General features: G+C 41.7%; 1 protein-coding gene across 9 annotated transcripts in view; it reads right to left on the reverse strand.

Moving 5' to 3' along the window:
- CTDSPL (CTD small phosphatase like) overlaps nt 1-26,228 on the reverse strand; it is a 79,720-nt gene that overhangs the window by 29,807 nt on the left and 23,685 nt on the right. For 5 of the 9 annotated variants that reach the window (XM_068175565.1, XM_068175585.1, XM_068175580.1 and 2 more), the window contains exon 2: nt 4,191-4,345. In XM_068175565.1, the coding sequence (XP_068031666.1) occupies nt 4,191-4,345 (155 nt within the window). Of the gene's footprint in view, nt 1-4,190; nt 4,346-21,473; nt 22,070-26,228 lie in introns of those variants that run through there. The other 4 variants (XM_068175571.1, XM_068175563.1, XM_068175581.1 and 1 more) reach the window with 4 other exon arrangements.

Genomic DNA, 26,228 nt, shown 5'->3' on the forward strand with positions numbered 1-26,228 from the left:
ACATCAATCACAGCTATCTGCCTCCACACTGGAGAGGGATTTCCACCTCTGCTCACAAAGCCTGTCATTAATGATGTCCTCATCACAGAGCCCACACTCCTGCTGCTCCTCGAGGTCTCCAGCATGAAGCAGATGCTACTTTGACCTCAAGAGCGTGCTCCCTACAAGCTGTTTTCCTCATTTTGCTGGGCCATATTCATGTGGGACAGAGAGAAGATCCTTTCCCCTGTACTGTGCTATAAATAGAGATCCCTGGAGCAGGGAAGAGTGTTGGAGACACGACCACAGGGCATCCAGACAGCTTTCCAACATCACCTGGGAGGTGATGGCATCATGCAGTGGGGAGAAGGAACCACAGCTTTTGGAGTGAGGTGGAAAATCAGTGACAGGAAAAGCAGAGGGAGCAGCTGCTGCCCCCAGAAAAATCCTCCTCCTAATTCTGTCTTCTTCCCTGGTGCGTGTGGATCAAGAGCTTCTCCTTTAACCCAGCAAGTATAAAAATCCCTTTCCTCATTCATGCTTCATCTCATTAACTGGAGCCATCTGCCTGATCTGGATCTTGCTGTGAAACAAAAGCAAGGATGACTCCAGTGGAAGTGGGTTGGGAGTGAAATGGCAAAGTGCCCACAGACTTGTCAGGGCTCCCTCACTCACCACAACTGAAAGTAAAAGGAAAAAAGAGTTTGTATCTTGCTTTTCTCACCTTTCTCTATGTGGACTCCCCCTTCAAGTCTGAATGAATGAAACCTGTATCCACAAACACCTCAAAAATCAGGTAACAAACTTACCCAGAAGAAAAAACTTACATGCAGAAAATACAAAAATTGAGTCAAGTTGCTAAATGAAGAACAGAAATTGAGATTTGAATTTATCCCAAAGAAAACAAAACACAATTCTCTCTCCCAGCACTCTAAAGAAAAAAAAAAAAAAAAAAGTGGCTGGAAGGTGTGGGGGAGTTGCCTGCTGCAGAGGAGGCAGGAAAAAAATTATAAAGGAGTTCATGGGGCTGAATATTTTGTGCTTCCAGTGTCACATCTGGCTCAGCATCCGAGCTGCAGGCAGGATGACATACCCACAGATATCACATCTTACAATGTATCTTCTGCTGTGCTGAATAGCTGCTGCATTTGGAGGAAAACAAATATGCCACAGTTTCAGTAAATACAAGTTATTATTGAAAAAAAATGTTGCATTGAAACTTTCAGAGACAGAATGGACCATTCATTACCAGTATTAGAGTCACACTTGGACAAGCAGCTGCTCTGTGAGTAGAAGGTTTCAAAGAGAACTCAATACTTTAAAGAAGTTTTTGGGCTTCTTTTTTCCCCACTTACAGAATAGAATTTATCACTGAAAGGAACTGTTTAATCAAAACCATGCTCAATTTGGTGTTCCTTCCAACCCCATGAAGAAGTGACAGAACACTTGACATGTCAAGCCCCATCAAGTCACATCTGAAGCACTGATTTCATTTTTTTTCCTACTAAAGCCAAATAATACGACAATAAGAATTGTCTCACACATCACACTTACTCTGAAGAAAATTTCAGTGCTGTGTTTTCAACTACTTCATAAAATACCCTTTTCCCACTTTCCCTCCTTTTGAACAGGGCAGCATTTACAAAAATCAAGATTTCGAATTAGAAGGAAGTTGGCTTATCACATCAGCCTTAGGATGTGCCAGAAGCAACACAGAACACCGAATTCCAGTGACACCAGCAGAAGTTTCCCCCATTCCTTTCCTTCCTCTGAAGTCTTTATCACCAGTTTTCATGTACCAACTCCACTGAATGGCAAAGACATAAGGAAAGTACCTCCAAGCCCTTTTATACTCATGTCTAGTGGTGACTGCTTGACATCGTTGTGCAATTTTCCTTGTTCATTTTTTAAGGAAAGGGTCACAGCACATGGATTGACTGGGCCCGGCCAGAAGTGAACAGTGATGTGATAAATAATTAATAAAACATAAAAGAGAGAGCAGATTTAACTAAGTGACCATCTGAGCAGCAGCTCAACAGAATTTAAACAATTCCTACCTGGCAGTGAAACTAACGCAAAAAGAAAAGAGCTCTAATAAAACAGCAGAGGAATTTAAGCAGTGGGTTGTCAGGTTTCATTTTCTTTCCTGACAGGCAATTTTGTCATTCCTGGACATTTCATTTCACCAATTTAGAATCCAAGGCCCACTAGTGCTTCCCCCACCTTACTTATTTTTGACTCTAAACAAGATGCTCAGTGTAACTCCACCAAATTCAAGCAGCCTGCACAGCTCTGAAACAGCTCTCCTGGTAAAAATCACCAGTCCAACAGTGTAACAATATTCAAAAGTCTTCAATGCTCTTTTGATTTCCTTAAAAGATTTTCCTACTTACACTGTGTTAGCATTCAAAATAAAAACAGTATGAACACATACAGAGCTTATTAATCTTAAACACAACATTTAAAATAGCAATGTCACAGACTTATTTTACCTCAAGAACCACCTGAAAGTTCAGCTATATTGATTTCTTCTAAAAAGATATGAATATCTGAGTGCCTTTCATTCAGTTGATGAAAACACTCTTTAATTGAATTATCTTCAATATATTCTTTGAATTTTTTTTTAATCTTGAACATTTTGATCTGGTCATTTTAGGAACGCTGTGATTTGTGTCCTGGTCTTGTGTTCAAGTATTGCACAACTCCAGAACTGCTCACTGAGGCAGCACAGAGTGAGGATGAAAACTTCTGTGGGCACCCATTCAATCTCTCAAGGCATAAGACATATTTAGAAAAGAATTGTTTTGCAAAATGCAATCTGGACACTACTGACTCCAGACCATTTAAACTCATGTTTTTCTACAGAAAAAAAAAAAAAAAAAAAAACCAAAAAAACTTGGTTTTATGTTTTACTTTCTACTGAAGTCCCATCTTCTCTCAGCTGTAGTTCTGCCAGTAAGCCTCACTTCTTCCTCCTTTCCATTCCCCAGCATAGTGGAAAGGAAATTTTAGTAGCTTCCCATCCCTTTTTTTCCTCAGATGAACGTGTGCATACACATTACACACTCCTCAGCCTTCCCTTCAGCACATCCAGGCTAGATTTCCCTCCTTTCACTCAAAATGTCCCTTGGCTAGCAGAAGAAGTCTAAAAATACATGTACAATCCCTCCTCTTGGCAGGCTTTTCAGTGCAATTTACCTCTGTGAGAGCAGTTTCAGCAGGAACTGTTACAGTTCAGACTTTACCTCCACACAGAAATCTCCATCGCTTTCATCTGCTCTCCTTCCCTCTCTGCCACCAAACAGTTCCTTGCTCTCACTCCTGAGCTTTTCAGAATTCAAACACAACCAGCAGAATTCAAGCCAGAATAAAATGGACTGGACAAGGGAAGGAAGGAAGGAAGGAATCAGCTGCATCAGACATGAAAAACTGTGTGAAAAGCAGAAGGATAAAGAACCCAGAGACATCTCCATTTCTGCCATTATTCTCCATCATGGATTCACCTGTATTTGCAATCTCAGAGGACTGGAAACTGTATGGAAAACTTGGCATTGCTATGTTTGCTATATTGAACTGAAATTCTTCAGATCGTAACACAAATGCTTTCAGTGTTATCAGATTTATAAAGAAGAAATTTGCGTTGCATTGTTTGTATTCTATCTGCATTTGCACCTAAAATCTCCATCCATTCATTTGACTCATTAAACAAAACTTATTAATCTGGAAAAATGGCCAAAAGCTGCTATCCCTGGACTCAGCATGTATTGACTGTAAGTGGACTGCTTAGGAAAAAAGTCTTTTGATTTGATTCTATGTCACTGAAAACCCTTTAAAATGATGTTCAGAAGGTTCCTCTATGTTCCAGTGGGACATATTTTAACATTCCTGTAACCAGGAAAGGGAACCAAAGCTGGGGACAACTCAGCCGCTGAAATTTTATGAGAAGTCTCCGTTTTTTTTGGTGTCTTAGTCAGGTTTTAAATGTTGGTTGTTTACAGAATGTGAAGTGCCAACATCCACAACAGAAATATTAGTTTTATATTACAGATGGACAGACAGTATTAGCAATCCACCCTCAAACCAGTAATTTTTTTCCTGTACCTCACAGCTGTTCCTCACGAGGGAAATTTGTTAGGACAAACCTTTGGAAGCAGAATTAATCCTTGCTTACAAAACACCCACATGACAGCAAAACAAGACAAAATCCTGACCTTCTGAAGTCCTCCATTCTCCTCCACCAAAGGAGGCAGAGCACTGGTGCTGTTGGTGGATGGTGGCTCGACATTGTAGTCACGAAAGCAGCAGAATAAGGTGCTAAAGATACTTCGACTCCTCTGCTTCTTCAAGCTGATATTACATTGGGACACTGGGAAAAAAAAACAGAACACACAGCAGAAATATAAATTCATGTGGTACAGACCTGGTTTTCCAGATTACAACAAATGAACTGAAGATGTAGGGCTTCTATACCTAGAAATCTTTATCAAGTCTTAAGATTGCTGAGATTTTCCAGCATATTGAGACCGCTTTTCTTCTTTTTATAACATTTCTTCCCTTGCCAGACTCATACAGTGACGTCCTGGAACTCTGCATAATCACACTGAGACAACACAGAGAGTTTTCCCAAACTCCCAGTAACATCCAAGGTGGATACTGTGGTTACACAAAATAACTCGCTGCTAAAATTCATCTCTGGGGCAAGGAAGCAAAGAGATCTAAAAACCAGAGATGGACTGAATGCCTGCTGTAGTGTTTCTACACAAGTGCACAATCATGTGTGGAGCATTTACAAGTCCTGCAAGGGTCAGGAAAATCTCTGAGATGTTTTTGAGTTTCCTCTGTTACTGTTTGACAGCATTGCTGCAGGACAGAAGACACAACACAGAGGCTGCAGGAACAAGGGTGGTACTAAAGAAACAGCAGCCTTGGCCTTGACTTTCAACTTGCTTATTGGTCTACCAGGATAAAAAGAACCTTAAAGTGGTAAAAAAAAATACATACAGCTGAAGGAAGGAAAGTGTAGCATTTTTAAATAATGAAAACTGCAGTTGAAAACAATTGTTTTGAGAAAAGAAATGTACATAAGGCATCTAGGGATTCCCCTAAGAAAAAAGCTCCTGAATACACATTAAAATAAAAAAAAGAATAAAATAGAAGACTTGGAGAAAAGTTTTAGAATGTTTTAAGTAATACTTCATTTGTTCACCAAGTATTTTAATGATCTATTATCATACTTGTAGTTAATGATTATTTAGAAGTATTTCTTTCCTACTTTGAGTAGGAAATCAACCCCCCAGATCCCAAAGTTAGAGGGTAGGTGAAATTCTTAGTAAGTCCCATCATTGCCATATTTGCCAAAATACTTTTCCACTTTAAGGCAGTGAGCACTGCCCAGGTTCAGCTATTAATTGCTATTAAGAGCAAAGTGTACCAACATCCAAAAGTAAATGGGTTTTATAGACTTTCACCAATTTAAAAAGTGCTCCCATAACAGGATGAAGTCAGAACTGTGCAGAGATTTGTGTGCTTAAGGAAGTGTTTCATTACTTTAAAAAACATCTGTAAACTGAAACCAATGCAGCACCACTTATCAATATTCCAGTCAAACAAGAAACACATGAAGAACTCTGGCCACCAGTGCTACATGTTATAGTAAAAGACTAATTCTCAAAATGTCATATTCTGTTTGCAACAATACAGTTTCAGAAATCCCCAAAGGATACCTGGGCAGTTGGGAAGGATATTTTCAAAGCACTCAGAAAAAATGGTATTGCAAGCACAAGCAAGTTAGTTGCAATATAATCCTGGCAAGGAGAACTCCTTTCCGACATTAAAAATTGAGATATGCTGAAATTAGAACGGGGAGAACAATGCTGCGTGTCCTGCTGCCTGCAGCTACTGCCACAGAAACCTTGCCAATAATTTCTGGTTTGTTTTCAGCCTCTGCTTAAAAATATGAGGGCAAATTATCTCATTTGAATGCAGGCATCAATTACAGCAGGGTGCTTAAATTCCTAACTCACCACCTCAGCTGCACAGCAGATCAATGGGAACGCCAAAACCACTCCAGAACTAATAGTTTATCATCTCTACTTACTACAGAAAGGGACAATAAATTGTCTAAATAGACATTCAAAAATCACTAAAAAAATACTGATTGGTCCAAACCTTCTAAGAATACTTGGATCAAATCATATATTTGAAATCTGGCCACTCCCTTTCACTTACTTACTTAAACATTTTACTAGGAAAAAAATCCTTCATGCTGGTTTTTAGTCTTGACAATTCTGCCATTCATAGCACAGTGCTGTTTCAAATAGGTCTTTCCACTAATTTAAATGTTATTTTAACAGGACTTTCTTTAATAAGCTGTTATAGAGGCTTTACAGTGACTTAACAAATGATAATTTTGGAGGCAGTAAGGAACAGAAGTTTTCAGGTGGCTTTATGTGCTGTGCTACGTTAAAATACAAGCACTGCACACAGAGAAAATGTTTGCACCCATACCTCATTTTTAGCAACTCTGACAGTGTTGTGCATCATGGAAAATAAAATAGTTCCTCCTTCCTCAGTTACCCTGAGCCAGCTGCAATCTGTGTGCTGTTTACTGGATTTGCTTTCCTTGAAGCAGTGACAGCACAAGTTTAACAACTACAAAGGTGCAAAGAAGCACGGATGTTGAATTACCAACACAAGTTCAGGCATTCTGGATGGCAGCACATTTTAAAGAGAAAAAACTGCTGAGCACAAAACCTGGCAATCCTTAAAAAGTTCCTAGGTGAGACCAGGTACTAACAATAATGGAAGGGTAAATTGAGTTATCCAAACTGCAGGTCTGAGCAGCATCCAGCATATGGAATTAAAAAAAAAAAAAATTAAGACTTTCTTCTCTCCCCCTCCATCTGTTAGAAGTTACAACCTCAGTTTCTGGAGCTGATTTCCTCCCCAGACACTCTGAACCATCACTACCCCACCACACTGAACACCGAGGACACTTCAGTGACATTTCCCATCTCAAACCCTGCACATGGAACACGTCAACACCATGTCCCAAAAAAGCCCAGGCTGAGAAACCCCACAATATGAAAATATGTTATCTGTGAAAGCAGAGAAGACTGAGAGCAGCAGTTGTCTGCAGGAGGGTTGAAGAAGGAGCAGGGTGAGGCTGGAGAGCTGCTCTCCCCTCCCACCACCCCAGGTTCACTCCAAGTGCAGTTTAAGATCCTCCTCACCTGAACACACCAAATGTGTGTGTGCAATAATCCTCAACAAATTCCCCTTTCATAGCGTTGCCCCATCACTTTTGGAACCTACACCAACTTTTAGAGCCCAAATCATCATATGGCAGGAAGGTCCACAGCTCAGGCAAGAGTTCAGCTGCTTCAGAACTCTGAGCATCCTTGTTCCTTACCTTTCTGCAGTCCCTAATTCGTATTTCTGAAGCAGGAAAAGAGGGACTGGAAGCACACACAATATCCAGGATGAAAGGAAGAAATTCTACCATGAATTTATACACCCACACACTTTGTTCTCTTGCTTTTCTAATAACTCCTAATATCTTGAGGTTTACAACAATTGAGCATTGGGCTAATGTGATTTTTCAGATCTGATTATAACACCAAGATCTCTTCATTAGAAGGGATTTCAGGCATCACTGCAAATATAAATCAAGAATTCTTATATCTTTCCATGCAGAAAATGTCACATGTATCTACACTTAATTGCATCTGCTATTTTAAAGGCCAGTCATTCAAAGTCATGCTGCCTTCCTACAACTTTTCACAGTTAAATTTTAAATCTCTATACAGATGCACATATAAAGACACACATCTATTTACGTGCACCAACAAATACATAACCTTTTCCCTCACTAACTCTGATCCCTTTATTTCCTTTTCCATGTGGTTTAAGGCCACACTGAAGAGCAGAGTGCACAGATCCAGCACTGCTTCACTCCTGGGGGTCTGCAAGAGCCTTCACTGAAGCACCTGGCCGAATTACCTGAGTTTGTAAAACATTATTTGCAGCCAGGGTCAGAAACAGGAGCACAGTTCTTCCTGTTTAGAAGGGAAGTAACTCTGGTGCAGACTGCCCCCAGTTTAGGGTCTCACCTGTAATTTCCAGATGCCGTTTCTAAGGACAAGCCTCACTGCCCAGGACCCCTGTGCCACCACTGTTTGGAGGGTATGTTAATCCCTGAATTGTCTGGAATCCAAAGACAGTCCCAGAACTGTGCTTAAGGAAGTCTTCTGGCAAGTCTTAACAGACCCACAGCACTGCTAAGGCTGGGGAGGGGCTCAAGGAAAGATAAAGGCAATTTTTAAAATAAATTACTGCAATCACATAAGCTCAAATGGAAGGTATGGAGCCATACTGGGTGGTTTCCAAGAGAACGGGGAGAAAAAGGCCACAACAAACCCCAAGTAATAACACACACAGGTAGAATAACTCAAATATTATAACAGAAGTTAATACAAGAGGTGCTAAGAGAAGTAATCTACAGCATCTTCTCCAAGCTCCTTTCACACACAGGACAGAGGAGGCAGAAGGGCTCTGCTGCTCTCCCACCAGGACACTTCCAGCAGCAGCACAAGTTACACAGCCAAGAAGAAGATTTTCCTCTCATGCACTGTACCCTGAAAAAGTTCAGTCGAGGGCTTCCCCCATCAGATTTTGCTGTAGTGGTGTGAAATTACAAAAGCAGATTCTTGTGCAGCCACAGTACCACAAAGCCCTCGCTGCTGCAGGAAGCCACCTCGGGATGACTGGAAGGCTCCAAGGCCACCCCTCTGCAGCCAGGAGTGAGCTAATTAGAGCTGAATTTTTCCTAATTAAATGAATGCAAGATCCAGTTCTTCCAAATAATACAAACTGGGTAATGAGGAGACTTCCCTGCTTACGGATGAACTCGCTAAATGCAATAAAATGTACATCTGGGCATGGTGAGCTCTCACCATAAGTTTGTTTATAACACAGGATGGAAAGAGGCGAGTAAGAATTAAGTGATATTAAACAAAGCCTTTCTTCAAAGCAAGCAGTTTTAAAATCTATACACGATTAGAAACTGCCCAATTTCTCCAACTTCTTAAGAGGCTGTATCTGATCTTCTCAGAAAAAAGAAATTTTATATCCCACACGCCTCAAAGTTAAGTAGAAAATCATCAACTTGCTGACACAGCTCCTCCTTTTGTGATGTGACCAGGACAGAAATTGTTTTACAACACCTGGTGCCAAATCTGCATGTGATGCCCCCATAACTCTGGTTTTAAAATGCCATTTGCAGTTTATCACTGAAAGGTTTCATCTCCTCTGTAAACTTTGCAGCAAATACAGCAATAAAAGCACTGTCACATACCTGAAATAACCACCCACAACTGGTTTAGCCTTCAAGCATGTAAAGCCCAAGCAAATTGCTCGGCTTAAATTCAGCATGAGAAACCCCAGAATTACCTTAATTTCAACTGAAACTGGCAATCTTTCTCCCCCCAGCAGCACAATTAAGTAAAAGCAAGGTTTTGGGTTTTCCACTGAAATTATTACTTTGAAGGGAGACATCCCATACTAGTTTAGTGAAATAAAAAATCTTTCCAAAACATCTGACTCTCCCTCTCCACCAACCTGTTTCCCAGGCATTCCATTAGTAGTTTGCTCTGGATGGAGTTGATGGGCAAGGAAAAAAGGTTGAATATATAAGGCAGGTGGGGACATGAGGGAAAAATAACCACGTAACTTATCTTTCTTTTTGAGATAATTTCTTTAGGTCAGTGCACTTGAATCTGAAAAAAATGCAACATGATTTAGGAGCTTTTAGGGAATTTTAGGAAAAAACCTGAACATTACTCTTAGTAAATGATTCCACGATGCTTTGGAAAACAAGCTTATGAGTTGCACCTGTATGCTAGGATGAAATAGCTACACAAGAACTGCTTTTCCTGTAACTTACCCTTCTGTCTACTTATTCCAACAGAAGCTATCCAGTGGATATAAGGAAACTACAGTTTCACTTCCATACCTCCCAAAGTCCCCTAAAATACAATTTCACATTATACCTAGGACAAAAATCATCAGGATGGATGTTAATTCATCCATCAATTCAGCTAAAGCCGTATGAAGAAAAAAGAACTCTACCTAACCAAACAAAGCTTTGGAAATGTTCCTGTCACAGCAGCCTAAAGCTAAAAAACCTCCCTTATTTCACCCTACATAAATTATTTATTACAGTCCTCAAATCTGGGTAGATTAAACATCTGCTGTTGGTTATTGGATGCTCATATTTTTAGGATCAAAGGTAGTGAAATTCTAAAGTCACTTTCAAAAGCCACGACTGAGAACTCAGCACTGCTGTCTCTGAAAGGGCTGTGATGCCTCATGAAACATAGCCAGTAAATGTTAAAAACACCAACTGCACACAGAAGCCTCTTAAATGACAAGGAGGGATAAGAAACCATGAAAAGGCTCAAAACAGCACAAGAACCTGATGGATCTCAAGGCAAATTCCAAAACCTTAAAGCTGTTGCTGCACTTCAGCCTTCACATTGTGGTTTGGCTGGACACATATATATGATGGTATAACCTTCATATATGTGTCAGCTTCTCATATAAGCCATGATTTAAACATCTTTTGCAGTATTCCACAAGTGAGGAGAGCTGCTACTAGGCAAGATCATGTAAAAATAAATTCATCTGTCAGAGCCCAACTCTGGCATTTATTCAGTCCTAAAACTGAAGGCAGATCCACTGCTTCAGGGGTATCCACATTTCAGAGCAAAGCTCAAAAGTTAAATACTGCTTTAAGAACCCAATTAACCTGCTGAACCATGTTCTGGGCAAAATACCTTCAAATTCAAATTAAACAGGGCAGATTTTGGCTGCCTCCACCCCTTCTCCAGTGCCTGACAAGCTGACAGGGCTACACTGAGACCACTTCCAGTTCTGAGAAGCAGCACATGTAGATCTGTATCTCCAAAGGACTGAAAAGTAGGGCTCCTGTAATCCAGGAAGGAACTAATTAACAAGCAGCACTTTCATTCTTGTGCCTGTATTGCTGGCCACTGAAACAGCCACTGGGATCAGAAGATGGATGAGGATACAAAGGAGAAGTTAGGAGATGCTCAGCTCCAGTAACTCCCCCAGCAAGAGGAGCCAGGGAGCTGCTGTACCTTTATCTTTGACATAAATACCAGGACAGTTCTTAAAGAGGAGCTGAATGTGCCCATCCAGCCTTGGAGCAGCCAGGATGGATGTGCCCCATTCTTCAAGGATTACCTGTGCACATCTCCTTTTCACACAGGGCTGAAAAACTACTGAACACACTAAAAAAAAAAAGGACATACAACAATTTTTAAAGCACACATACACAGTTCACAGTAAAATCTTTTCCTAGTATTTGCTTTTTTTTTTTGAGAAGAGTGATAGCACTTCATAGCTTCCAGAGCAGCCTGTGAACACACACACTCAAAATATACATATGCTTAAAAAAAGGTAAATTATTACATAAAGTAAGTAAACAATTAAGTAGCCACCCCCCACAATCACCCTTCCATCAGATGACAGTCTGAAAAACGTACAAAGGACCAGAACCACTGAAGACAAAAAAAAAAGATGAAAAATTAAAAGAAGTAACACATTCATTTGACACTACACTACACTCATTTCACACTACACTCAAGGCCAGGTTTGCAGCACTGGAGCTCAGTGCTAGCTGGCAAAAGTGATTCAACTCCAAGTTTTTTGCTTTGAAATCTTTCACTCCTGAAACAAAATTCATGTAGTGTAGAAGTGATGCCTTAAACCAGTTTAAGGGCCAAGTAAAACACAGCAAATAATGAGAAAGTAGCTGCAGTGCCACAAGATTGCCATGGTTTGTAACTGGGTGGTAAACCAAGCTAACTAAGTATGCAAGCAATGCTATGGAGATGTATTATGATATTAAATAAACAGAACTTTCTGCAGTGGCATCATGGAGCCATTTCCCTGTCCCTGCAGCACTTCAAGTGCTTTGTCTCAGCCCAGTAATTTATAAATATTACAGAGCAACAGCCACAGACTGATACATTTACAGCACCAGCACACCATGATGGTTCCCTTTAAAAATGGGGTTTTTTTTTCTGAAAAACAGAGCATTTCAGCCTCTGTGGTGTTTCTTTGCTGTTTGAGCAAGGCTGGAGCTGCTGGATCTGGATATTTTCCCAGCGCCGAGGTTTGGAGCGGCGGTTGAACAGGAAATACTGCGCAGTCTGTGCATGCATTACATTCCTGTCCCGCCCCGAGCAGCCGCCAACAAACAAACCTTTCTTCTAGTAAAAGAAAGAGAGAAAAAAAAATACACTGCACAAAGTTCACCAGCAGATGTGGCCTGTGAATCCAACCCAGCCTTTTCTGCTGATAAAAAGAATTCGATGTATTTGCAATGTTGGTGTAACGTCACGGTTTGGTGGAGCTGGATCAGCAAAGACTTGGCAGCTTAGAGCTGCAAAATCTGCAGTGCTGAGGTTCCCTGAGCTGCTGCACCCACGGCAGAGGCTTTCTCTTGAGGTTTGCCAAATATAAGTAGCAGCTTACAATTAAAAGGATTGTTTTATTTCCATTTTACTCAGCACTCAAGTTCGTTTTCCACCTTCAGCAACACACAGCGCCCAGATCAGATGTTTGCGTATCTCAACTCGATTTCGAATCACTCCAAGGTTGGCCTGTTCGAAAAAAAAAAAAGTCTGGAAAATATTTAGTAATGATTTGTTAAATACTTGGGAAGGAAGACAAAGGAGAAACAAACAAATGGGAACAGGAGCAGCGCATGGGGTCAAAATCGAGTTTGTCAGTCAGGGCTGATCCCCTCCGGCACGGGGAGAGGATCCAAGAGGGAAGGGCAGGGAAGCGAATGTAAACAAGCACGTGTTTATAGAGCAGAAATATGTACAGCATCCGCTCTGCTGCAGCCTCTGCTTACGTGGGACACGCTGGGAAAGGCAGGGAAGAACAATCTGCTCCATCCCCAGCAGCCCAAACCCAGGGGAAAAGCAGGAACAGCAAGGGGCGGCACCTGGAGCGGTCACACAGCCCAGGCAGTAACTGCTACCCCACGTGTTCATGTAACTCACAGCTGGCATCATCATATTCATAATAACAGTATTTTAAAAACTCTTGGAACTGATGCTGATTGGACAAAAAGGGCTAAACCAGCTGAAGAAAAGCCCTTTGGGAGAGTGTTTTCTTACTGCACCGGGTATGAACAGACAGAAGGACGGACACACACACACAGCCTCTGCAGCCCCAGGCCGCATCTTCCTGAAGAATTTATGCCATGAAATTAGTATGAAGTTACTGAAGAGCTGCAAAAACCTCTTTTTCTGTGCTCCACACTGTGTAAAACACCAAGTTACCCATCTAGCCACACAGCTTTTACCCCATCATTGATTTTTCGAGAGGGAGAGAGAGATCCAAACCTAAAGAATATTGCTGCACATGGTACCTAGAATCAGCTCATTTCCTTATCAAATCGGTTCAGTTTAATAAACTGGTCTTTATAAGGGTTTTAATAGGGTTTTCTTTCTCCCCAGTGACCAAAATTCAGAGCCTGGGGTTGTGAAATTAAGCAGAGCTTCTTCCTGCCTCCTGCCACACACAGGCTGACTCAAATTGAAGTGACAGCTTTAGTTCTTTTATTTGACTTGAAAAATGCAAGACAAGTGGTTCACCAAACACAAAGGTCGAAGAAATCCCTCTACTTTCTCCCCAAAAAATACCATTACACCTCCAACCAAAGCCATATCAAAACCTTGCTCATCTGAGAATAAGCTTCATTTAATTTTCCTAAATATAGCCCAAAGATGTTCCCATAGAGACAGCAACATTCTATATGGTACTTTTTGCAGCAAATACTTCAGCAAGACATCAAATCCAAAGCATTAGTCTATTTTTGCAAGCTTTCTCCTCTCTTTCCTAGGAACAGCTCTTCTCTAACAAATTCATCTTGCAAAAATATGTTAAAGGGTGCTCCTCTGCAAAGAAAAGTTTTGTTTCTCCATTTTGCCTTATGAATTTTTCATTCTGTCCTGGGGATATTTTCAGGCCAGGCTACAAGTCTAATTCCTGCCAGGGAAATTCACTCATCCAAAGTCTGCTCCCCAAAAGAGACACAACCCTAAGAGCAAAAAATCAAACTGGGACATCTTTTCTGCAGTTCCTTTGACTTCTCTTTCTAAACCACATTTATTCCTCCCAGTTCACTGGTATTTTGTGGATATTGAGTGCAGGTCTCAAGAAACATTCACCCTGTGAGAAAATACACATCTAAAACGATGCTGCTTCTGGTGGCACGTTCTACAGAACCAAAGCCATTTAGATCATGTAAGTTCTGGAAAAGATTCTTGATGGAGCAGGGAACAATGTGTGATCATGTATGAAATATTTACTTTGTTTATTTGGAAGAAAAATAGAGGTGGCTTAGCTTCAAAAAGACACTGACTTAAACAGAAATGTAGATTTATTCGGTGTCTTTACTGTTTTTCCCCATTCCTCCATGCCCCTCCTCAAATTTCTCTGTATTATGAAACCCAGATACAAAGGAATAAAGAGGAATCACACTCACTTGGAAGAGGAAACTTTCTCCGAATTCAGTCATTAATAGAATCTGAAAGCAACAGCTGTTTCTAACAACTAAAAATACCCTTAAAATCAATTTACAGGCATCATACAGCAAGTATAACTTAGCAGGTTACTTGAATCCAGCCCTTCTGGGAGCAACATAAAAACATCAGGTTTTGATTATAAACTTATTTGTTGCAGGGATTTCTCAAGAAGAGGTCTGGGTTACACAGGGTATCTGCTGGGATGGAATCTCACTTGGAGAAATTGTTGCCAAGGTTGCCAAGCTTCTCCAGCTTTAGCTTTCAGGAAGCAGATTTTACCCTATCTTGGAATACTCTTCATAAATTCTTTTTAAAATATAATTACAATATTTATAGCTATGTAATACAAATGCCTATTACAGAGAGAAAAATGTAATTTTATTTGCTGTTGAATCCACCCTCCTTCCTCAAGCTGTTGAATCCACCCTCACCAGTTAAGCTGGAAAGGATTTTGATCAATTTACGTTTTCAGTAAAACCTACACATCTTCTGTAACTATTTTAGATCTAAGGTAATTACAATATCAACCACTGTGGGTTTTCAGTTCAATTGAAGTGTCACCTGCAGAACAGCAGCTCTGCCAGGTATCTCTGACAAAAAATTGAAGCTGTAACAGAGAATCTATTGTTACACAGAAAGTAAAGAAGTAAGGAAAAAACCCCCACACAGAAGCACATTGCAAAGTCTCATTAATAATTTGCTAAAATATCTTGCATTGCCCTGGTGCTGCATCTCTCCTTCACTTTTCAATTTTTTTTTTTAATATTAACTGTGTTTTCAACTAATCCCAAGAAATAAGCAGGAAAATATTCAACCCTAGCTCTTCTGACCTTGTACTTTGGAGTCATGAGTATTTTTTCCATTCAGCATTCCCAGACCATTAAGAGCAGCACATTCCCACCTGGAAATATCATATTTAGAAAGCTAAAACTAGATTAAGAATGAAACAAAAGATACAGGAAACTGCAAGCTTTGTATGATAAAGTGACTACAGTTTTGACAAAAAATAAAAGCAGTGAAACTTGATAAACTTCCAGCAATTCCTTTCTAGAACAAAGCCACAGTTCACTGCCTGTTGAGAAATTCAGCTAATAAGAAAAATTATTTTAAAAAAATTTTAAGAGGAGGGGATTTTTTAAAAAGCATTTTGGTGTCTTAAACAAGCACTCAGATGCCTCCACCACGCCGACAATTCAGCTGCAGGTTGGAACAGCTGCAGACACATTTAACTGCCTCTCTTCTGACCTATTTGAAATATCCTAAACTTTGTACTAAAGGAATGCACAGGATTTAATGCCCATGCTTCAACTCCTGACAATCCTGTAGCACTGAGAGCAGCCCACTTGCTATTTCACAGAGGAGGCATGAGAAAGTATGAATAACTGAGTGCTGTGTAACTGAGGATATTAAATAACCAGTGTCTTCAGGACTACAAGTTTAGAAACTTTAAAAATAAACTGTTTCCTTAATGATATTAGAGGAAAAAAAAAAAAAACAACAAAACCAGTGCAGTGATTTTTTGCTGCTTACTGGAGCAAAAATGATAATTGTAACTATGTCGATTCATTCTACAAACCCCACTCCTGTTATCCCCAAACAAAGGCCACATATTGACCTTATCAAAGGCAGACTAAAAGGAGCTAAAAAAATTGCACCTGACCCCATTCACAAGGCTGAAACTCTTCCCCTGCTTATTTCTTCAGCATGTGCCTTTGTGCTAATTTTAAGAGAGAATCCAGGCATGAGGCAAGAGAAATTATTCTAATTCTGCATTTTGTCCAAGCAGCCTCTCTTAGCCTACATTCCTGCCCAAGCTGTTCATGCAGAACACTACAGATCAGCTGGTCTCTGCCCAATCTGGCAAAAAAACCCTGCTGTTTTCCTCCAGCACTGATGCAGAGGCAAGGGTGAGCTGTGTATTTAGTACATAATGATGCAACACTATCCCCACTGCTTTGCATCCTTTTCTTTCTTGGCATGAAGACCCAGATTTTCACCATTTACACATTAAACACATCATAGAAGCCTAGAATGGTTTGGGGCTGGAAGGGGCCTTAAAGATCAGCTGGTTCCACAAGGGACACCCTCCATTATGGCAGGCTGCTCCAAGCCCTGTCCAAACTGGCCTTGGACACATCCAGGGATGGGGTGAGAGATCTTACAGCCCTGCTGTTCTCAGAGGTAAAGGAAGCCCATTTCATCTCCTAGGGAGGCAGGAGCCTTGCCTTACCTCCAGCACTTTCAATAGCAGAGATCCCACTTTGGCTCAGGGCAGAGCAGCAGCCCATGAGCTCAGGCAGGAGCCCTGAGCAGATGATGGATCCAGCACGTTTCCTGCTCTTCGCTCAGGTGGGAAAGCCCCGGCATGAGGAGTCTTAAATGCTGGATCACACGAAGTCTGCACTTACAGAAATACCCAAGCACTCAGAGAGCCATGCTGAGTTCTTGCTGCTCCTCCTCTCCCAGCAGGTAAAAGCTCCAAGCTGAGGGAGCCCAGCCATCGCTGACACCAGCATCGCTCCTCTTCTGCCACTTCCAGCTCCCCGTGCTGCTCTCACCACGCCAGCCCGTGCCCCTCTGCAGTCCAGGTGTCTCACTGACCCCACACACAGGTGTTCACACAGCACCCCCTGCCATGAGGGCTGGAACTCAGGCTGAGGGAAACAGGGGTGCAAACCCAACCATTTCTAACTGAAAGCCCTCCGGGTGCCTCCAGGAGCCCCCCAGCTGCGTGCAGCAAAGCTGCACTGAGAAAAGCAGTGCCTAAGACAGTCACACCTGCACAGCTGGGTGTGTTGTTTATCCTGATAGCTTTAAAAATCCCTTTTGGCACAAACAGTAAGTATTATGTTCTGTACCATACCACGGCACAAGCAGTTTGGAAGGCTTTTTTCTGGCTACCGGCTGAGCGCTATCAGTTTGGGCAGAGCCCACTTGGCTCCTTCTGCCCAGCCCCAGCACATTCAATGAATTACTCAAATCTAAACAGATTCTGCATTTGAATTGCTCTCCCAAAGCTCTACAGAGCTGCAGCAGGAAAGCTCTGTATGCTCTGGCATGCCTGCTGCAAAGCAAGATAAATATCTGGCACCTCTCCCACTCCTACATAACCAGAAGGAGGACAAATAGCTGCATTATTGGCTTCATTAGGGCCTGTCTTAGATCTTATTTCTCCTGGTGACATGGAAAAACATGACAAGGGAGACACTGGAAAAGGCTGCTCAAGGAAGCAGTGAATGCCCCATCCCTGGAAGTGCCCAAGGCCCTAGTAGTGTTGGATGGAGCCTGGAGCAACCTGGTCTAGTGGAAGGTGTCCCTGCCCACGGCACGGGAGGTGGAACTGGGTGATCTTTAATGTCCCTTCCAACCCAAACCATTCCGGGATTCTGTGAAATCCATGACCCAACAGGATTTTCCCAGACCAAAATCTATCAAATATCAAGAGTACAAATCTGGAGGTAACCCTTGCAGTACTGCAGGGACAGTCTCCTTTCTGCTGAAGAACTGTACTCATGAGCAGAAATCAAGGCCTGAGTCCCCTCCCACGGGTCCCCGCACACGCAAAGAATTCCAGCCCTACCAAAAAAAAACCAAAAAAAAACCAAAGTAAGGTCCAGTGTGTTCGAGACAGTCACTGCCAAAAACCTCCTGCCAAGACCCAGCCAGCTGCTGGGGGGAAGTCTCTGGGTAATAATGGGTCTTGACACTGAAAAAAAATTGGTTTGTTTTCTTGTTTTAACTGCATCATTATAGCTCCCAAGTAGTTTCTGTGAATATTCTTCTCACCCTCCAGGCAGCTCGGCCACCAGCCCAGCTACCAGCCCAACTGACCACAGCAGAGCTCACAAAAGCCAAGCTGATAAGCACTTGTAGGGCACAATGCATCTCATTTGTCTACACCAGAACCCACCCTAAAAATGCCAATATTGTTTTTCTTCTCTCCCTTGGGAACCCCTGATGAACAGCTCAGCTGTTTGTATTGCAAACATTTACAGTTAAGGGAAAGATCACCCTCCCCCACATCACTGCTTCAGTCCTTCCTGTAAGTCACTGCAGTTGGCCAAGACCAGGAACAGTCCAGCAAAACTTGCTTATCCTAAAAATGCTGCAAAATAACCCCTTCATTTAATCCTCCTGCTTCTGTGCTCAGTGCTACTATTTCCTGACCACTCCACACTACTGATCTGCACATCCAAAATGGAAAACATTGTTCACAAGGAAAACAAAACACAGGACTAGGGCTTAACGTGAGGTTCCACAGCAAGGCTGACCTGGGAGCTCTGGGCAATCAGCAGAGTTCCCTGCACCTCTCAGGTGCTGCTTCCAGGATTCCTGAGGAACCCTGTGAGTTCTCCATGAGGTGCTGCAAGAAAAATGCCACCATACAGAAAATTCTGACGGCAGAACATTTAACGGAGGATTGTTTGCTCCAAGTATTTTGTGTACCAGCTGAAAGACCACAACACAATTCCCAAGGGAGAGAGCTTACACAAACAGGGCAAAGCTTCTGGATGGGCTTTCACAGCAGGTTTTTTTTAACACTCTTCCTTCCTCCTTTCACCCAGAGGTGAAAGTGGAAAGTTTTCTCAGGCAGAGAATGCCTTGGCCACTGAGCATTTAAGCAAACGCATTATCCACAGAACTTGGGGTTGTTTTTTCCTCTCTCATTTTAGGAAATTCAGTTGTTCAGAGGCCTTATTTAATCAGCTGGTGCACACCTACAGCTGAGCCCAAGCACTGAGGCTGTTTCAGCCCAGCCTTTAATGAAGATGAGCACAATTTCCAAACACCCGTGACAAGCCACATGTCAAAACATGCTTCCAGCACCACCTGATAACACCACGAGGTGATTGCTACACTCCTGGGATGTTTGTACCTGCTCTCTGGGCACAGGTTTTAAGTTTCCCACCACTACCTTGCATCTTCTCTTCAATCCCAAAGATTATTGTATTCAGGGTTAACATTAAAAAATGGCAATTTCTATAAATCTGAGACCATCCTCCTGTTCTTCTGCTTATGCTACTCCTGTATCAGCTTGTAATTTACATCACTGAAAGTTTCACAGCAAATATCGAAGGAATGTGGCTCCAAGTATGTATCAAACGGGTGTTTTCTCTTGCAACCCCACGCTTTGGACACTCCCATCAAAAGGAAAGACAATTCAGAAGTTCCAAGTAATGCCAGAAGGCATTAACTGTTCCAAATGACAGCTGGGGACGTGGAATTGAGGCTTCCTAAACTCTGGATCAAGTGGCAAAAAAGACAACACTGCATTGTACTTGTTAATAGGATGTATGTCCTGCAAAGCACAGGGAATAAGGTCAGCCCCACCCATGAAAAGCAGTTCCAGTCCAAAGAGAACTTTGATCCACTTTTCTGCTCCACTCCAAATTTCCATTTTTTGAACAAGCAGCTCCCAAGTCTTTGTGCAACAGCTCCTTGTTCAAAATTTTTTAAACCCAGTGTAAAAACCAACTGCAGAACATTTTCTGCTTCTGTTTTATTCTTAGGTAAGGCACACACGCAGCCTTTCAGTAGGACTTTGGGGCTGAACATGTATTAAAAACTGAGAGGTGCTCATATAATTTAATAGTAGGTTCTAGAGGAGCATTTAGCTTGTAACATCCTAACTTTACTCCCTTATCACACAGAGCAAATATTCCTGCTTTATCCAATGTCTAGAAATGACATTAACCATATCTAGGAAATCCTGCTAGATGAGGTCTTAGCATTTAAATAACAATTTAAGTTAGGCCTTCCGTAAGATATAATTGTGGTGTTTTGATATTACTAATTACTGATATTTTTCTTATTCACAAACTAATTGTTGTGTAAGATTCTAACAAGGCAATGGGAAAAAATAGCTCTAGAGCTGCTTAAACATGCAACTTGTTGTTTTTTTTTTTTTTTTTTTTTTCCTGGAGTCATCTCAGGCAACTAAACCAAGCATGATCTAGGAATGAGAAAGTACAGAGGAAAAAGAACACCAAAAATTATGTCACTTGGCTTATACTTCTTATTTATAGTTGTACCACAGCAGGAAATATAATTACAAACATCAGTGTGCACTGGATATAAAATATTCCACATTGAAAAGATGCAACGTATTATGTAAGACTATATAGCTTCTCCAAATTCCAAAGCTCACACCCATTTTTCCTGCCTTAACAACCCAAAAGTACACACAGATCTGCAGGAATACATGGTGTGCACATACACACATCTGCAAAAGCCAGCTTGAAAGTGGCACAAGTAACAAAAATATGCAGCCCAGCCCTGTATCCAAACCAGAGGCAATAATTCTTAGACATGGAGTTTAAAGCAACTTCAATAAACAATCACTCCGTCATTCTAAAAAGCACATTCTAACTGGAATTACCCTGACTTATTTTAGGAATTGAATTCCTGTAACGTTGTATGAATTATTCAATGATTGTATCAGCTTATTTTCAACCAAATTTTGTTTCCCTGAGGAAATTCCAGCATTGGAAACTGCATGCATCACACCAATATTAGCAAGAGCTACAATCCTTTACATTTTTTCTTTTTTCTATACAGATAATGTATTCTTCAAGCTCATTTCCACCAAGGAGAAGAAAAAAAAAAGCTTTCAGCTTGGCTCTCCTCATGAATAATACATTAAAAATTTAATATTAGAGCACAAATCTGCTTTTTAAGCCTCCAGAAACAGTACTATATTTGCCCTATTACTTTGAAAAGATTCATGTACATATTTAAATAAGGGTAAATCATAAGCTCCCATTCTCCACAATTAAGCTGCAACAAAATATTTCACCATTTATCAGCCCAATTCTGAAACAATTCTGTAAAGCTTTGTAACTGTCATTAAAAAAAATAATCCCTTACCGTATGCACAATAAGGAGTGTAAGACATTTTGTTCCATAGCTCAGTGTTACGATCTGAAGTGGAACAGATTTTTTCCAGCCATTCACAAAACCCCATTTTTTTTTACACGGAGGAAGATCCTGACTTCAAGGAGGCATCTACAGTCCATGTTACTAACAGCAGATGTAAATAAAACCCGAACCCACAAGAAAAAACAGCTGCAAACATGATGTAAGGGAGGAGAGGGAGGGAAACAAGTGCCTGGTGAAAGGATGAAAACTTCTAAGAAGAGGAGAGTCCTTCTAAGAACAGCAACCGCATCGATCCCTGCCACTTGTTCGAGCCCGGACTCCGCAGGCTGAGGGCTCTGCCACAGCCTCGGGCTCCCAGCCCTTCTCAGGCTTGTACAAAAATAAACAAAAATAAACACACTGTGGAGCACGAACCCAGATGTCTCAGGGATCAGAAAGCAGGAGTCCGTTCGTGCTGCGAAAGGAGAAGTATTTTGAAGCGTTCGTGTCTGGCGCGTCGGGAGGCAGCACCGCCAGGGCTCGGCTCCCTGGAGGCTTCAAGCATCTTCTCCAGGAAGCCAGCAGCAAGTTCATGACACTCTGAGGAACTGGACAAGGTGTCCTCTGAGAAAGAGCACACACGCTGCAATCTGCAGCACAAAGGACAAATTTATCCAGCAGAAACTTTGCTTTCACCGTTTAGGGCTGGGCCACCAGCGCAGCCTCAGCACAGAGCGGGACTAAGGGCTGGATTCAATGGTCTTAAAGGTTTGTTCCAGCCTAAATGATTCTAGGATTTCCATGCATTGACTGGTGGAAGCATGAGTCAAATGGGAGAGAAAAAATGGCACAAGAGTTATTTTTATTAAGGTGACTGGAAAAAATGTTATGAACTTGACTGTGTGGCTGCAACTAAGTATTTCAGACAACCATCACCTCCTCCCAACACACTTTCAAAATAACTTATAATTTCTCTTTAAGGAATCATGTTCTACATGAGTTGGGATACTCTGCTCATTAGTACAGCAAAACAGTAGGAAATAAAGTTTTCTTCTTCACCTAATTGATGACAAAATTATCATTAGTGACTCGCATTCAAAGATTTCACTCTGGGTTGGACTTCTAGAAGGCTCTTCACATTCCCCCCAAAAAGCAGATTTAAAGTACAAGACATGGGAATCAGAGACTCTCTCATGCCTCTTCTGCAGAGAATTATCTACAAGCACGGTTTGTTGATCTGTTCCCAGATCACAGATTGTGGAAGTGAGCTGTAAACCCTGTCACAAACACATTTCTAACCCAGCTTTCAAAGGGAAGTGAATTCCAAGCAAGGCTTTGAATCAGCACCGTGATGTTGCTTGGTTTTGCAGTGTCCATGAAAAAGCTCCTACAAATCTGTGTCTCTTCCACTAAAGACCTGTAAATTCCCTGCTTTACTTTTTTCTCCACAAACTTACGCTTTCCTCCTCCTCTGCCAGAATCTTAAGTACAAAATCCGTAAGGAGCTCTTGCACCTAAACCTTCTCAGAAAGCAACTCCTCCTGAGCTTTTAAACCCACAAGGAGCTCCCTCAGCCAGCTCCTGTGCTCAGCTTTGCGCTGCCAGTGACTGTCCCAAAGGTCCCTGGTGTCCCAGAGCAGGAAGTCCCCCCAGGAGCAGCTGGCAAGCAGCACCCTGATCCACACAGCCCATGTTTGTCCATTACCCTTTTCCTTTTGGCTGCTGCCTCGGCTTCGTGAGCTCCTCTCCCCTTATACAGGAAGCTGGGGCCTCAAACTTAATCCTGCACATTCAGTTCTCTGCTCTTCCAGCTACCACTACAAATGTACTCTCCAACAAAAAAAAAAAAAAAGGCACAGAAAGCTCTCACAATCCAATCTTTGCTAAAATTCTCCACGGTGAGATTATTTCTCTTTTTTTTCTTTTTATTTTTTTTTTCCCTAGGAGAAAACTGAAGGAAAGATTAACAAATTCCTGCAGCTGAACAAACACACTGAACATTATTCATCACGACAGAAAGCAGATAACTCAAACATAGAAGGTACAAACAAACTTTGCAACACCACTACGGCCAGAAAATCTAGAATGTCCCAAGATCTTTATTCACAGGTTTCAGTGTTACTCAGCAGGCACTTTCACTCCTGTGGGGTTGGGGAAGCAGCAGCAACAGCACTTGTGGGAAATGGGGAGGAAGATGGAGAAGATGTGGTTGAAAGAAGATTGAGCTTGGCCACAGCAGTCTGGTAACCCAGAGCATCAGATCAAGGAAGCAAAATGAGGAAGGAGTCATCTACAACTCTATTTCATCTCCTTTTTCTCTGAAAGCTGTTGAGTTTCTCTGCCTGCTCGCTCCAAGCCAGCCTCTGGACTGCACCATCAGCCCCTTCCATCCCGAGAACAGTTTCCTTCTCAACCTAAAAGGGTGAACCTTCGTCTCCTGTCTCTTGGCCATTACCACATTGCCAGGCTCACCCCAGTATGTTCCAGGGGGAAAAAACCAAGCAAGCATCATATACTGAAACACAGTGCTTTGTAATGTTATTTGTGTGCGTGTCCCCTCCCAGCAGCTTCCTCAATTCCTTCTTCCTGAACCTCATAGCCTAAAATAGAGTAAAAAAGCCTTCCTGTCATCCTTTCCAATTATTCTGGTGCTTCCTCAATTACTGAGTGTGGGTAAAACTCCTACACCACACATAAAGACATCTGCAATTTGCTTAAATGCATCCATGGCACTTCGGCAGGGCAGGATTGCCGCATCCCAGACTCACCTTTCCTTCAACTGGGATCAGCACAACTCCACCACAACTTTTACAGGTTTCCACTAAATAATTTTACAACATTTAAGATGTACAGCAGCAAACTGCTGTTTACTGTTGTATCGAGAGCCTCATCCAAAGGGGCTGATGCCTCTTTGATGCCTGTGGTTGGCTGAGGAACAGCAGCTACTCGTGGAAATACCAGGGGATGTGCAAAGGGCACCACAAATCAAGGGTGCCTTAAAGCACCCTCCTTAAAATGGAGGTATTCTGCAAAAAACATTTCATATGATGACTAAGTGAAAAGGTGCTTTCTGAAAAGGGACTTTCTGAACAGGCACTGCTTAAAGCACCAGCTGAAGGCATTTCTTCCAGGTTGTAAGAAGTGCTGATTCAAGGTGCTTCCCATGGTAGGAATGAACCTGATGCTTTTAAATCCTCACTCTTTGCGTTCAACTACAGATGTAATGGTTAATAATGGAATAGCAACAAGAGGTGGGAAGAAAGGAAAAGAAGTGACTACATCTGGATTAACTACGTGCAGAGTTCACCACACCAACACACCTTCTCTACATGAAAACCTGTGTGCCACTATCACACTGCTGTGATTTCTACTGGCAAACTCAGTGCTGAAATGCTGTGGTCACAGCAGTCACAGAAACCAGGGGCAGATATGCAAATAAATAAATAAAAATCAGGATACCCCTTCAGAGGACAAAAAGAAGAAATTCTCAATTTGTTCAGCCTTTTATTGCAGGTGAGATTTTCTACTTTGCTTTCTCCCAGCTCCTTGGAAGGCTCTGAACTCCAAATCCAGAGGACAAAGCTTTACACAGCAGCTCAGAGGAGAAGTCTTTCCAAAACAGGGTACAGCAGGACAACTTCACCAATCCTACAAATCAGCTGTCACGTTGGAATGTGTAAACAGACATAGATCTCTTTTTTTTTTAATTATTGCTACGTGTCAGATCTGACTACTACAAATACCTCAGGATTTTCTAAGGTCTAGTAATGCTACCAGCTGTATTGCCGTTGTCAGTTTTTGCAGTGATTTATTCCACAAAAACTTGAAATAATCTGATTAAGTAGTACGAAAAACACGTGATTTATGTTTTGCTCCTCCAGTCCCTTTCTATTTTTAGTGGAAACACCCAGCATGGCTCAGATTTCAGTACCTGCAGATTCAGAGTCTGCTCCACTGCACCAGCCAGGTCATCAGTGAGTGACCAGACCTGGACACTCCCACCTGCCACATCCCTCTAAAGGCTGTGGGCTATTGATACATCTGCAAACATTTCTGCACCCATTTTATAGCAGCTTATATGCAGACCACCATTTTTAGTTTATTCTTAAAAAGCTTCCTTTCAGCTCATGGCAATTGACTCCTTTTTCCTCCCCATGTTACCACGTTACAGAATTAAGTTCAGTCTCTGTGGCACGGTTTATTTTTGAAAAGAAAAATCTGCTGGGTATTATTGGCTTCCTTGGTGTTTTGCACTATTTCTCAACTTTCTGTGTTCCTTTCTGAAAACTGAAATTGGAAATTATGAATAAGGCAGCCTAAGCACTATTTTAGTTCTTAGAGGGTTTTTTTTTAGATGCTTATTTACTCTTCCCAAGGTGTCAAAGGTAACAGCTCACAGTTCTGAAGTTGTACAGTTTCACACCAGCCACTAGGCATCCAGTGATTTAATTTCCCATCTGCTCCCAATTAAAGTCATAGCCAAAGACTGATACAAGCTTCCCCCCACCCCAGACTAATACAATATTTTAGCATCAGAAGTTAGTGACTTCCCTTTCCTGCTAAGCACCAAACCAAATCCTTTGTCTTCTTTTCATTACTACAATACTTTGCCAATCATTTGCCTTCTCCACAGCCACTGCCAAGTGCATGTTCTGGCAAGCAAAAGATAACATAAAAAAGTTATTAAGAAAAAATTTAAAACAACATCCAAAAATATCAGGGAAGCAAAAATATTCTTGCTCAAACCATCCCTATTGGAAACTA

Source organism: Anomalospiza imberbis, chromosome 1 (assembly GCF_031753505.1).
Source record: "Anomalospiza imberbis isolate Cuckoo-Finch-1a 21T00152 chromosome 1, ASM3175350v1, whole genome shotgun sequence".
In the NCBI taxonomy this organism is placed as follows: Eukaryota; Metazoa; Chordata; class Aves; order Passeriformes; family Viduidae; genus Anomalospiza; species Anomalospiza imberbis.